The following is a 14,483-nucleotide window of genomic DNA, read 5'->3' as shown; positions in this document are numbered from 1 at the left end:
CTAGCTAATGGAAGCTCTGTCTATCTGTGTCTCTCTGCTTATGAAATAAATACACTTTTTTAAAAAAGGATTTATTTATTTACTTGAAAGAGTTACACGATGGTGGGGCGGGGAGAGGCAGAGAGAGAGAGAGGTCTTCCATCTGCTGGTTCACTCCCCAGTTGGCCGTAACAGCTGGAGCTGTGCCAATCCAAAGCCAGGAGCCAAAGCTTCTTCCAGTGTACAGGTACTTCTCATGGGTGCAGGGGCCCAAGGACTTGCGCCATCTTCTGCTTTCCCAGGCCATAGCAGAGAGCTGGATCAGAAGAGGAATAGCTGGGACTCGAACCAGTGCCTATATGGGATGCTGGCGCTTCAGGCGGCAGCTTTACCCACTATACCACAGCACTGGCCCCATAAATACACTTTTTTTTTTTTTTTGGACAGGCAGAGTGGACAGTGAGAGAAAGAGAGACAGAGAGAAAGGTCTTCCTTTGCTGTTGGTTCACCCTCCACTGGCTGCTGCGGCCGGCGCATCTCACTGATCCGAAGCCAGGAGCCAGGTGCTTCTCCTGGTCTCCCATGGGGTGCAGGGCCCAAGCACTTGGGCCATCCTCCACTGCACTCCTGGGCCACAGCAGAGAGCTGGCCTGGAAGAGGGGCAACCGGGACAGAATCCGGCGCCCCGACCGGGACTGGAACCTGGTGTACCAGCGCCGCAGGCGGAGGATTAGCATGTTGAGCCACGGCGCCAGCCGAATACACTTTTAAAAATGGATAAATGAGGCTGGCGCCGGGTTCTAGTCCCGGTCGGGGTGCCGGATTCTGTCCCGGTTGCCCCTCTTCCAGGCCAGCTCTCTGCTATGGCCCGGGAGTGCAGTGGAGGATGACCCAAGTCCTTGGGCCCTGCATCCGCATGGGAGACCAGGAGAAGCACCTGGCTCCTGGCTTTGGATCAGCACAATGCACCGGCCACAGCGGCCATTGGAGGGTGAACCAACGGCAAAAAAGGAAGACCTTTCTCTCTGTCTCTCACTATCCATTCTGCCTGTCAAAAAAAAAAAAAAAAAAAAGACAAATCATAGCAAGTGCTGGCAAAGATGTGGAGAAGCTGAGACCTTCATATATTACTGGGAAGATTATAAAATGGTGTGACTGCCCTGGAAAGTGGTTTGGCTTTTACTCAAAAGTGAAACATAGTCACCATATAACTCATCAGTTCTGCTCCTAGCCATGTACCCAGAAGGAATGAAAACATATGTTCACACAAAAACATGCACATGAATTTTCATAGCAGTATTACTAGCCCAAAGGTAGAAAGAACCTAATTGTGTGTCAACTCATAAATCAACGGATGCATGGACGAAGAAACTGTGGAATATTATTTGGCCAGAAAAAGGAATGGAGAGATGACAGCCATTACAACCCAGATGAATCTGGAACCCATTATGCTAAGTGAAAGAAGCTCAACACAAAACATCATGTGTTATATGATTCAACTTATAGGAAACAGCTAGAATGGACAGCTCCATAGAGGCAGAAAGGAGATTGGTGGTTTCCAGGGGCTGGAGTAGGAGGTGGGGATGAGGGAGTAGAGAATGACTACCAGTGGGTACAGGATTCTGTCTGGGGTGATAAAAATTGTCTCAAATTAGAGTGGTGATGGTTGCACAGCTCGGTGGCCATACTAAAAATCACTGTGGGTGAGTGCTGTGGCACAGCAGGTTAGGTTGCCACTTACAATGCCAGCATCCAGTATTGGAGTCCAGTTCAAGTCCCTGCTGCTCCACTTCCAATTCAGCTTCCCACTAATGTGCCTGGGAAGGCAGTGGATGATGGCCCAAGTGCTGGAGAGACCTGGATGTAGTTCCTGGATCCTGGCTTTTGCCTGGCCCAGACCCAGCTGTGTGCCCATCTGGGGAATGAACTAGCAGACACAGGATATCTCTTTTTCTCTCTCCCTCTCCTTCTGCCACTCAGAAACCAAACAAATTAAGACATCTTTTTAAAACCCCATTGAAATGCACATTTTTAAATGGTGTATCTGACTTGTGTCTCAGTGAAGCTGTTATTTCTAAGGCCCAGCATTTGCAGGCCTGTCTGGATGTGAATGTTGTGAACGGACACATCGAGGGAAGGCTCACATAATCCACCACCAGCTCTGCCTCCTGGTCCTCTCCTCTCAGCTTCCTCACGACCTTCTGGATGAAGTCTCCAAACCTGGTGGCCAAGTAGACGTCTTCATTCTGTAACTGAAGCCCGCCACACTTCTGTCTGATCTCTTCCACCAGCCTGAAGGCAAGAACCAACTCACGTCATTTACAGTTTTTATAGCATTTAGGGGGCTGCACGGTTAGCATTCATCAGGTTGTTGCAAAGTAAGACTTGTGTCACTGCCTACATATAGCCTATGAGTTCTCGGTGATAGTAAGTGGAGAGGTTGATAAGACTGGGGGCAAGAATATTTTAAAAATCTGTCTTGAAGGACGGTTGTTTTTATTTTATTTTATTTATTATGTTTTTTTTGACAGGCAGAGTGGACAGTGAGAGAGAGAGACAGAGAGAAAGGTCTTCCTTTTACTGTTGGTTCACTCTCCAATGGCCGCTGCGGCCAGTGCACCGCACTGATCCGAAACCAGGAGCCAGGTGCTTCTCCTGGTCTCCCTTGCGGGTGCAGGGCCCAAAGACTTGGGCCATCCTTCACTGCACTCTCGGGCCACAGCAGAGAGCTGGACTGGAAGAGGAGCAACCGGGACAGAATCCGGCACCCCGACCGGGACTAGAATCCGGGGTGCTGGTGCCTCAGGCGGAGGATTAGCCTATTGAGCCTTGGCGCCGGCGGACGGTTGTTTTTAATGTCATCCATGACCGACAAGGAAAGAAATCAATGGGAAAACATGTTAATTAGTCACCAGCAAGATAGTAAGGAGCACATAAGTCAGCAAAGTTCCTTTCCAGTACCAGAGCTCTTCAACAAGTTCATGGAAATAGAATAAAACCAAGTTCATGGCAATGGAATAAAAGAGTTTATTTTGGTGCAAAACACTTTGAAATGCATGCCTAGTTTTTTTTCATAATATGCATTTTCCATGAACTTTTTGAAGACCCCTTTATACTCGAGGAATAATAACTAAAGGCTGTTCCCTAGTTGTAAAGATTATGAGAAATGAATGTCATACTGCAGACTATTTCCTGTAGACTGTGCACAAGAAAAGCTTATATTATGTGCTTCACATAGCTCTAGCTAGAATCAGGCAGTGGGTCAATATAATGTTTTAAGTCCTTTCCAATCCTTGATTTTCCCTGTTATGTTTTCAAATTACAGCTGCTGACATTTCTTGAATGGCAGTGGCATCCCAGGTGCAGTATAGAACGCTCATTCCAATTGTTGTTCAGTCATTTATTCTTCAAAAGAGATGAGGTATCTTATTTATAGAGATAATATCAGAGAATATTATTGAGATGATAATGCTAAGTCAGACACACAGGAAGGGAATAATTCCTGCAGGAGTGTCTTGCTAGCAAATAACAGTATTAATAACATAGCTGAAAGCTTTAGTTAAACTCATTTGAAGTTTCTGGGAACTCATGAATCATAGCTGAGAAATCTGTAATTTGAGGAAGCAAAACTCTCAGCTTTGGATAATACTACACACTCTTGGAATGATGGTTTTCAATGACTGAAATAAATGCCCCATAAATAAATAAAGGGACGCAGTCTAGTTTGTAACTGTATCCTTAGTGCCAAACTGTCCCCAATAGGTAGTAATTGTTCAATAAATCAGGTCAAATCAATGATACACAGAGATAAATAGGATATCTATCATTAATATTGCTTTGTTGATAGGAAGGATTACATTAAGAGGTGGAACATTCTTTTTGTTTTGTTTTATTTATGATTTACTTATTTATTTGAAAGATAGAGTTACAGAAAAAGAGAGACAGAGAGACCTTCTATCCACTGGTTCATTCCCCAAATGGCCACAATAGCCAGAGCTGGACCAGGCTGAAGCCAGGAGCCAGGGCCTTCTTCTGGGGTCTCCCATGTGGGTGGCAGGGATTCAAGTCCTCGGGCCATCTTCTGCTGCCTTCCCAGGTCCGTTAGCAGGGAGCCGAATCAGAAGTGGCGCAGCCAACGCCATGGCTCAACAGGCTAATCCTCCACCTAGTGGCGCCGGCACACCGGGTTCTAGTCCCGGTCGGGGTGCCGGATTCTGTCCCAGTTGCCCCTCTTCCAGGCCAGCTCTCTGCTGTGGCCAGGGAGTGCAGTGGAGGATGGCTCAAGTGCTTGGGTCCTGCACCCCATGGGAGACCAGGATAGGCACCTGGCTCCTGCCTTCGGATCAACGCGGTGTGCCAGGTGCAGCGCGCTGGCCGTGGCGGCCATGGGAGGGTGAACCAACGGCAAAGGAAGACCTATCTCTCTGTCTCTCTCTCACTGTCCACTCTGCCTGTCAAAAAAACAAAAACAAAAACAAAAAGTGGTGCAGCTGGGACTGGAACCAGTGCTAATGTGGGATGCCAGTGTCACAGGTGGCAGCTTAACATGTTGCGCCACATGCCAGTCCCAGGAGGAACGTTCCTTACCTCATTTAATTAGTGAATGACCTTAGTGTGACCTGGGGTCAAAAACTCCTTGGCTTCTATTCTTGGCAGTATCATCACAGCCCCTGGGTAGTTCCCAGTTGTCCCGTTATCCCCAGTAAGGATAAAGGATCTCTGCAGGTTCACTCTCCTTGCCACAGGGGAGACTCCCAGATCCAGCCCTTGCAGCTTGCTGTAATCACTGTAGACGCATTCTAACTATAGGGTGATTACCTACGCCTGCAAGTAGCCTGCTAACCTTCATTCTAGATCCATCTTACTGGGCGATTTTGGACACTGGGAGAAAAAAGATTTGAGGACTGGGGCTGGCGTTGTGGCATAGTAGGTTAATCCTCTGCCTGTGGCGCTGGCATTCCGTATGGGTGCCTGTTCGAGTCCTGGCTGCTCCACTTCTGATCCAGCTCCCTGCTAACAGCCTGGGAAAGCAGTGGAAGCTGGCCCAAGTGCTTGGGCCCCTCCAGCCATTTAGGAGACCCTGAAGAAGCTCCTGGCTCCTGGTTTCAGATGGGTGCAGCTCTGGCTGTTGTGGCCATTTGGGGAGTGAACCAGCCAATAGAAGACTTCTCTCTCTCTCTCTCTCTCTCTCTCTCTCTCTCTCTCTGTAACTCTGCCTCTCAAGTAAATAAATACATCTTAATAATAAAAAAAAGATTTGAGAGGAAGTGTGATCATCGATGTCAGAATCCTTCTGAATCAGACTGCTTAGGATGCTGCCTCTTTATCGTTATCACCCAGAGCTTCTCCATATTGGAGGAGAGTCAGCTAAGAAATGTGAGGACGAATTTTAAAAAGAATTGAGCTGGCGCCGTGGCTTAACAGGCTAATCCTCCGCCTTGCGGCGCCGGCACACCGGGTTCTAGTCCCGGTTGGGGCGCCAGATTCTATCCCGGTTGCCCCTCTTCCAGGCCAGCTCTCTGCTATGGCCCGGGAAGGCAGTGGAGGATGGCCCAAGTCCTTGGGCCCTGCACCCGCATGGGAGACCAGGAGAAGCACCTGGCTCCTGGCTTCGGATCAGCGAGATGCGCCGGCTGCAGCAGCCATTGGAGGGTGAACCAACGGCAAAAGGAAGACCTTTCTCTCTGTCTCTCTCTCTCACTATCCACTCTGCCTGTAAGAGAAAAAAAAATAAAAAATTTTTAAAATTAAAAAATAAAAAGAAATGAACAATTAGAAGGATTAGTATCCTAGATATCTGGATTTCACCATGGAAACAAAAAAAAGAGGAAGAAAAGCAGCATGCAGGAGACAAGGAGACAGGTGATAGAGCAGCAACATCTAGAACAAAGGTTCTGGGTTTGACAGTCCAAACCCAAATCCCTAGTGCAGGCTTGTGAGTCACTATGGTGGCGGTTCTACCTGACAACATCCATGGAGCGAGCCCCGGATTTAAAGAAGTCCGTTGAGTCTTCAATAACAGGGATGTTGCTCAGAATTCCGGCCCAGATGACCTACGCAAAAGGCGAAACTGGGGTGAGGGCAGTGTCTCACAGAACAGCATGGAGGAGGCTGGCTCGCTCTCTGCCCCGCCTGTGTCCTCTCCATCCTGTACACATGGTCCTGTCATCCGGTCCTCAGCATCGCTTCAAACCAGATGCGGCTCACGAATGTGAGTGGACTTGACCTTCACCACCCCAGTGTCGGCCTAGGCAAAACCTCCTGCATGCAATTCTCTGTGCTTTTCCTGCTGTCCAGAATGGAAATGACCTTCATGATAGCAGACTCCTTCTTCCCGTGTGACTCCACTCCTGTCCGCACCCCCCATGCCAACCTAGAACTGCCTTGGTTGCTTATATTAGAAATGAATTTAGATACACTCTTTTTGAGCGTATGTATATTGAGGTTGATTTCCTATCACAATTAATACAAAAAGGAGGAAATACAGTTGCAGCCTCACTACACAGAGGGCTGAGAGTACCAGCTATGAATATGCTCCCGTGGTTAGAGATCGGGGTGATATTAAAGACATCACGCGTTCACCTTGATGGTCTCAGCCACCTTCACCTCTTCGGCTGTGAGTTCTACCACGGACGTCTCACCCGCTGAGAAGTACTGAGCGGCAGGAATCATTTTTACATCTTCAAACTGCAGATTTCTTACCATCAGCTACAAAATAGCAGCAAAACAAGGGTTAATTAGGACAGGTTGAAAGTGGTGAGGAGAGAAAGTCGTGTGAGGAGGAAGCATATTTGTGGGGATTTAAGGTCAAGCTTGCTTGGAAATTACAAAAATATAATGTAAAAGCAGGCACTATTATGCGTAAAAGGACTGAAGTGGCATCTTAATCATGACAGCAGAGAGGAGACAGTCAAGCGTAGGGGCACATGTCAAATGGGGAGCAAGCCTTGGACAAACTGACCTTTGGGTGCAGGTATTTAGATGAAAACCCACTATGACAGCAGATACTACTTAGCGTTCTGCTGTCACCATTACCTGAGCACTTACGGTGAAGTACGTGTGCACGGGCTGGGCTACCTTCTCTAACCTCATCCATCCTCACGGAGGCAGATGCCAGATGCCATCATTATTTCCGTTTTGCCGATGCAGAAACAGAGACTCAATGTGGTTGAGTAATTTGCTCAGTAACAAAGCTGAGATTAGAAGCCGGCATTAGCTGGACTCCAGAGCCTGCAGTCTTAGCAACTGGTTTGTCCTGCAGCGAATCCCCTTCTGCACTCCTTGTGGGGAAGCTGCCCAAGAGCACTCTGAGACCCAGAGCCAGCACTGTTGAGTCCAGGCAGTGTGGGTGACACCTGCCTGGTGAGGCCATGGCACGGTGCACCTGAAGAGGGCCACATCCACTCGCTTGAGTCCCACCCCCACCCCTCAGGCTCTGGCATTGGGAAGGGAGACAGGTGGATTCCCTCTCTGTTTCATGGGTAAGGAATGTAAGACTCAGAAGGAGGGCCATCCTGCCCATGACCTGTGAGTGCTAAGAAGGGATGCACATCCTGGTCCTCTGAGTAGATTGCTAGCTCTTCCTGCCCTTTGCACACCAGTACATGTGGCTCTGTGGGGCCTATCCTGAGGGGTCTTGTCCACGCAGGGCACCTAGAGGCAGCTCAGCCCCTGAAAAGAATGGAGGCACAGATCTCCTGAGCTTCCCCACATCCCAGCCAAAGCCACATAAGCAAGTGCAAGCCATCGCCTGAAGAGCCTGGGTTATGGAGGAACCCAAACAGTTGTTTCAGAGGTGATCAAAAGCAACACTCACTGCTTTGCCATCATTGCCATAAAGAACAAGTCCGTGTTTGGTAACAAGACCAGGCTTCTTGGCACCTTTAATTTCCAGTGGTTCTCCAGGAGGCACAGAGCTATTCAGTAACGACGAGCCGTAAAAGGTGACCATCTAACAAAGACATCAAACCAGACAGTCAGATTGGGGAGCCAGGCCGTCCACAGGGGTGTGCATTACTTCCTGTATAAACACTAGGGGCCTGGCGCTGTGGCATGGTGGGTAAAGCCACTGCCTGCAGTGCCAGCATCCCGCATGAGCACCAGTTCAAGTCCTGGTTGCTCCACATCCAAATCAACTCTCTGTTATGTCCTGGGAAAGCAGTAGAAGATGGCTGGCCGGCGCCGTGGCTCAACAGGCTAATCCTCTGCCTTGCGGTGCCGGCACATCGGGTTCTAGTCCTGGTTGGGGCACCGGATTCTGTCCCGGTTGCCCCTCTTCCAGGCCAGCTCTCTGCTGTGGCCTGGGAGTGCAGTGGAGGATGGCCCAAGCCCTTGGGTCCCTGCACCCATGTGGGAGACCCAGAAGAAGCTCCTGGCTCCTGACTTCAGATCAGACCAGCTCCAGCCATTGCGGGTGTTTGGGGAGTGAACCAGCGGATGGAAGACATCTCCCTCTCTCTCTCTCTCTCTCTCTCTCTCTCTCTCTGCCTCTGCCTCTTTGTAACTCTTTCAAGTGAAATAAATAAATCTTAAAAAAAAAAAGAAACAGATGAAGTTCAAATTATTATCTGTGATAAGATTGATCTACACCACAGTGTGAGACCTTATCAAGCATGGGCACAAAGCAAGAGACGGTGTGTGAATAGGTGATTGAAAAGTTTCAAAATGACCACAGCTAGGCAACATGAGTATAATCCACCATGTGTCCTCAGCAAGACAAAGGTGAATGAGATCAAAGGCTCTGGGCGTTGACAGCCTGAAGGCAGGATGGGGGGTGTGTGGAGGTGTTGAGGGTAGGTGTCCGTGAGGGGAGACGCACAGCAGCAAACAGACAATTACAATCTAGTGTGATGAGAAGTGAGGGGCCAGATCCAGACTGGTGTGCAGAGAAACTGACACTGATGTATTGTTACCATTCAGTGACTTAGTTATCACTTATTGAGCACTAAGATAGTTAATACTTCTTGAGTTCATAATCTAAGTATGTACGTAGTACTTATATGAATTAGCGTGTATCAACTCCCTTAATCTTTACAATAACCCATGACCCATAGTATTAGTCCCGAGAAAGCCAAGGGACCCAGTAGTTAAGTAATTTGCCCAAGGGAGGCAACATAGCTAATGATGGCAGAGCCAGATTTTTGTGTCTATCTGTCTGTCTGTCTGTCTATCTATGAGGCAGAAAGAGAACTAGCTCCTGTCCACTTGTTCACCCTCTCAAATGCTTGCAACAGCTGGACCTGGGCTGGGCTGAAGATAGGAGCCGGGAACTCAGCCCAGGTCTCCCATGTACATGGCAGGAACTGAATCATTTGAGCCATCGCCATTGCCTCCTAGCGTCTGCATTAGCAAGAAGCTGGAGCCAGGAGCTGAAGCCAGGTACTGAACCGAGGTACTCCAAGATGGGACACAGGCATCCTACCCAGTGTCTTAACCACTAGGCCATACACTGACCTCAGAGCCAGAATTCTAATAGACACGCTCTGCCATCAGATGCCACCCTGCTACCTACACTAAGCACCCTTCTCATTCAGTGATCCCACATGTTTTTCTCAGCACCTGGTATGCCCCAGGAATCCTGCTGAGGGGCTGAGATGATCAATACAAAACAGGAAGCCGGGCCCCTAAGGAGTGCATAGTTTGTGGTGTGTGTGTGTGGGGGGGGGGGCACTGACACCCCTGCAGAGGTTGGCAGAGTGCCATTGGAACACAGAGGAGGGAGGGACACCAAACCCTGCCGGGCTGGGTATGTGAGGTCAGGAAACTGCCAGAAGAGGTGAACCCTGAGATCTAGGATCCAAGGCCTTCGTGCCCCTGGTGCTGCCCACCTCCCCCGCCTCCTCTCTCACGTGCCCTTCCCCACAGCTGAGGGTCTGGCTTCATTAACTCTTTTTCTGGAGTCCCTGCCTGGGTACTGGAGTCCTCTCCTCAGGGCTTCTCCTGTTTGCTCTGCACTTGGTTAATACTTTTCGAAGTGTGAGCAAAGCAGTGTGCTTCTCCAGGAAGCCTTGCCTAGCTCACTCGAGTCTGGGCCTCTAAGACAGCACTTGGGGCATTCTGCATATCAACTCGCTTCTCTGCTTTCCCCTTCGAACTGCAGGCTCCTAAGACTGTTTCACAGTAAAGCTCAATTCTGGCAGAATCAAGGCAAGGGAATCATAAACCCCTCTCTTAAGCGAGAGATGAACCAGGAGAAGCCAAGACATCTTTGTAGAACCTTTTAAAAAATAAAGAAAGGTTTGGCCAACTCTGCTGCTTTCCGGGTGCATTAGCAGGGAGCTGGATTGGAAATGGAGCATCTGGGACTCAAACAGGTGCCCACATGGGATGCTGGTGCTGCAGGCCAGAGCTTAGCCCACTATGCCATAGCACCAGCCCCTATATAGAGCCTTTTACTCAGGTAGTATGAGGGGGGAAAGTGGTCCCCAGGACATACCTGCCCATTGATCTCTGTCCAGGCTCCAGGGACTTTATCATGACCTCGGATCCAGTTATGTAAGACTTCTGCAGACTGATCCCAAGAAATCTAGGAAAGCACAAAGCACAGGCTGAGCTCCTGATGCCGTGAGTTTCAGAACAATAGAAGCTCCTCTCTTTCAGGGGCAGGGGCGGGGAGGGTTGGCCTGGAGGTCTCCCTTTTGGCCAGGAACGAGTGCGTTGGGAACTACTCAAAGCTTTGAGATGTGTCATTGAGTTGACATAGGTACCTTGGCGTTTTCCTTTTTCTGGATACCTTCATACGTGGCCCCTTCTTCTGGCTGGGGAATTCGAGGAGCTTTCCCATCCGCTATGAGTTGGACAGCTTCTACCTGAAACAAACAAACAAACAAACAAACAAAGTGCCCTGCGTCACAGCCCATAATTAACAATGGTACAGTCTGTTTGAAGCTGCGCGGAACAGTATGAACGCCTGTGAGGCTATCAGAGAACGACCATTGCTTCCGGTCTGTTTAAACGGCAGGCGCAGAATGTGTGCTAAAATACCTCTTGCCGACAGACATCACACAAGTTCTGTAACGTGGATAGTATTGTTGTCATTTTGTAGATGAGAGACTTGTGACTGGGGAAAGTTAAGCAAGTAGCAAGGTCACAGAAACAGTGGTAGAGGATTTGTGTCCACGTCTATTCCCTATCAGTATCAAGCCGGCACTCTTAAAAATGATTCCTTTGTTTAAATAAACTTTATCCTCCCCTTGTTGAGTCAATGGACACTTCGGAAATACAGTTATAAAATAGTTGCATTATTTTCCTCATTATAATGAAAAGTATGCATGATGGTTCTTAACTAATTCAACTTGCTTTCTAGCATCCTATAGCTGAAAAAAAAAGACTTAAAATCTGTCCATGAAACTGATCACGTCTGGGATGTGTCCCGGGTTCTCTTCCCTGCTATATTTATGTTTGTCTTGTCTTTCACGGGAGGCCTACAGAAGCTCAAGTTCTCAGATTTCTCTCTGAGGACTCACAGCTGCTGACCAACCCACCAAGAACACAGGGAGGAAGCCACCTGGGAACAAAGCCAGATCTACAGTTCATTCTACGGCCTCGCTCTAAGATACCGTCAAGCACAGAACCTGGGCTTGTGCAAGTGCCGCTGAACACACAGTAGTGAACTGATCATCTTTGAGCACCTACTGTGTGCAAGAAGCTTTATACAAATAAAGTCATTTAGTTTTCACAACTGCAAGTCCATCAGTATTATTTACATTTTATAGAAGAGGGAACCAAGGCTAAAGAGGCTGAGTGACTTGTCTATTGTCATCCAACAAATAAGTGATAGAATATGAACTTGAACGTAAGTCTCTCTGACCCCAAAGCCCCACGCTGTTAGTCATGAAAGGATACAAAGGAAGCATTGCTCTCCTCCATCCAGTATGAATTGGCTACTCCTTTATATAATCTTGCTACTTTTACCATACCAAACTTGGGAAAGAACATAAATGACATCAAAATTATCTGCTGAATTAGACAATATCTTTACAGGCTGATATTTTGTTACATGCTTTGGGTTTGTTACCCAAAGTACATCTGAATAAATAAAGCGACAGCAACTTTGATGCTGCTACATGGATAAATTTAAAATACTTTTTCTTTTCTTTTTGACAGGCAGAGTGGATAGTGAGAGAGAGAGACAGACAGAAAGGTCTTCCTTTTTGCCGTTGGTTCACCCTCCAATGGCTGCTGCGGCCGGCGCATCTCGCTGATCCGAAGCCAGGAGCCAGGTGCTTCTCCTGGTCTCCCATGCGGGTGCAGGGCCCAAGGACTTGGGCCATCCTCCACTGCCTTCCCTGGCCACAGCAGAGAGCTGGCCTGGAAGAGGGGCAACCGGGATAGAATCCCGCGCCCCAACCAGGACTAGAACCTGGTGTGCCGGCGCCGCAAGGCAGAGGATTAGCCTGTTAAGCCATGGCACCGGCCAATTTAAAATACTTTTATATGAAGTCCAAACTACATAGCAAAATTTCTTAAGAATCTGTGTTCTTCTTTACAGTTAGTTATTATAAACAGGATTGGCGATTCAAATGTCCGACAAAAGCAATGGGGCGATTTAATTGATACTACATCCATTCGATCACTGCTTCAGAAGAGCAAGTCAGCTTCACATACTAAGAAATTTTAAAGTTTGGATTTCTACTCTAAATAAATTATATTTTTAGTGAAAACTCTTACGGACAAATTCTCCACAAAAGATAAATATTCCCAAAATCTTAAAGGCTCATTAGATTCTTCTTGATAGCATAAACATACTGACCATGGCCTTGATTCCTTCAGGAAAAAGAAATCGATTATAAAGTGTGTCCACTGTGTCGTTGGGCTGAACTTCACATGACCTCTGAAGGAGGATGGGTCCTGTGTCTAAGCCGTCATCAGCCCAGAAAACAGAGAGCCCAGCCTTCTTGTCTCCCATAATGAGAGTCCTGTGAAAAGAAGTGACTCAATTTCAAATGCAGGTGGTGTTTACCATGGAAAAGTAGATGGTGAATGAAGTGACTTTGAGAAATGAACAACTGAGCTGGCCCGGTCAGAGCTCATACAGAGCTGTCACTCAGTGGCACTGCTGTTGATACATCCTCAGACCTGTGGTCTTTCTTGCTAACGTAGAGTAATGACTTGTAGTACAAAACTTGCCAGACTCAAGATACGGTCACTTTTGTCAAGCCGTAACTAGCAAAATAAAGTCCGGAGGACGCGAAGGCAGGGGTGTCACGCGTGCATGCCTGATGACAGGAACTCGTCACAGAAGACTGCCAGGCCCACAGCCTGCACAAAGGCCATGGCAGGCTTCATTAAAACACTTCCACAGGGATGTGTCTACCCACAGCGTGAACCAGTGCCACCCCGTCATTGATCCTTACCAAGGACTGTTCTTGCAAAATAATCCTCCTCGTTTTGCCTTTGAATATTTCCACTTGCCTCACCTCCTTGAATGTGCTCATAGTTTACTATGGCATATATGTTCTCATTGCAACACTCTGCTATTCCCAAGTAAATATCTTTGCTCTTTGGAGGACCTTTTTCTCATTGTTATTTAAGTTGACAGTAGAGAATCTTAAAGGGCATGGGAGTCCATCTTTACTACCACTCATTAACTCTTAGGTGTCAGCTTTCTATTTCAGAATCAAGTACAATAATTTGCCACCCTACATCATACTTGACCTTGAATTAGGCAGAATAAAAATCAAAAGTAAAACAGATGCTGCCAGTGCAATGTGGAAAGCAGACTGTTTATTTAGGTTGTATAATAAGGTCTAAGCTTCACATAGAATTAGCTCAAGGTTGTCTATATAAATTGCAGTAAAAGATGGTTGACTAATTCAAGTATTTGTGTTTTGTGGTCTGTACAGCTTAGCTTAGGAGAAAAGCTTAGCCTGGTTCTATAGGAGGTTAAAACACAAACATTAAGCGGAATATATGGACACATGCATATAAACACATATCAGAGAGGAGGCAAGTACAGGGAGAGTACAAAGTCATCAGTGACCACAATTTAAATCACTTTCACTTTTCTGAGTTACTAATCAAGCAAGATCTAAATCAATTAATGATTCTTTTGAAAAATCTAGAGGAATTAGTTGGTATTATATTCTCAAGAGCCTTGAAAATATTCATACACATTGACCCAATGATTCTGCATATAGAAACAAAGTGAAATAAGAAAAATTGCAAGTTTAAGAGCCAGGATAGCCAGCACAGTATAATTTACAAGAGCAAAATAGAAATTAATTCATGTAATCAAATGTTACATCCAATGAAAAGTTTTTCATCACATTTCAACCAAGTGTAGACTTTCTACCTATTCAGTAGCTTCACACTAAGGAATAGCAGGAAGATGTGCAGGTAAAGTAAAGAAGGTGGAAAAGGTGAAAAATGCCCATCTCAACCCACCGCATAGAGAAGCTGGTGTCTGGTACCTGGGATGTGCCAGGCACTGTTCTTGAAACAGCAGTAAGAATGTTAGACAAAGTCTCTTTCCCCCAGAAGCTTGCAGTTGAATAGGGGAAGAC

The 14,483-nt window shown here is 47.2% G+C and overlaps 1 protein-coding gene across 1 annotated transcript in view; it reads right to left on the bottom strand.

Moving 5' to 3' along the window:
* ALDH1L2 (aldehyde dehydrogenase 1 family member L2) overlaps positions 1 to 14,483 on the bottom strand; it is a 60,770-nt gene that overhangs the window by 30,347 nt on the left and 15,940 nt on the right. The window contains exons 4-10 of the mRNA XM_062202986.1: positions 12,731 to 12,896; positions 10,686 to 10,787; positions 10,415 to 10,504; positions 7,796 to 7,930; positions 6,562 to 6,687; positions 5,941 to 6,032; positions 2,124 to 2,271 (exon numbers count right to left, since the gene is read on the bottom strand). Of these exons, the coding sequence (XP_062058970.1) occupies positions 2,124 to 2,271; positions 5,941 to 6,032; positions 6,562 to 6,687; positions 7,796 to 7,930; positions 10,415 to 10,504; positions 10,686 to 10,787; positions 12,731 to 12,896 (859 nt within the window). The remainder of the gene's footprint in view (positions 1 to 2,123; positions 2,272 to 5,940; positions 6,033 to 6,561; positions 6,688 to 7,795; positions 7,931 to 10,414; positions 10,505 to 10,685; positions 10,788 to 12,730; positions 12,897 to 14,483) is intronic.

This window comes from Lepus europaeus, chromosome 10 (genome assembly GCF_033115175.1).
Source record: "Lepus europaeus isolate LE1 chromosome 10, mLepTim1.pri, whole genome shotgun sequence".
Classification (NCBI taxonomy): Eukaryota; Metazoa; Chordata; class Mammalia; order Lagomorpha; family Leporidae; genus Lepus; species Lepus europaeus.
Note: the sequence above shows the minus strand (reverse complement) of the source record. Positions and strands in the feature narration are given on the sequence as shown.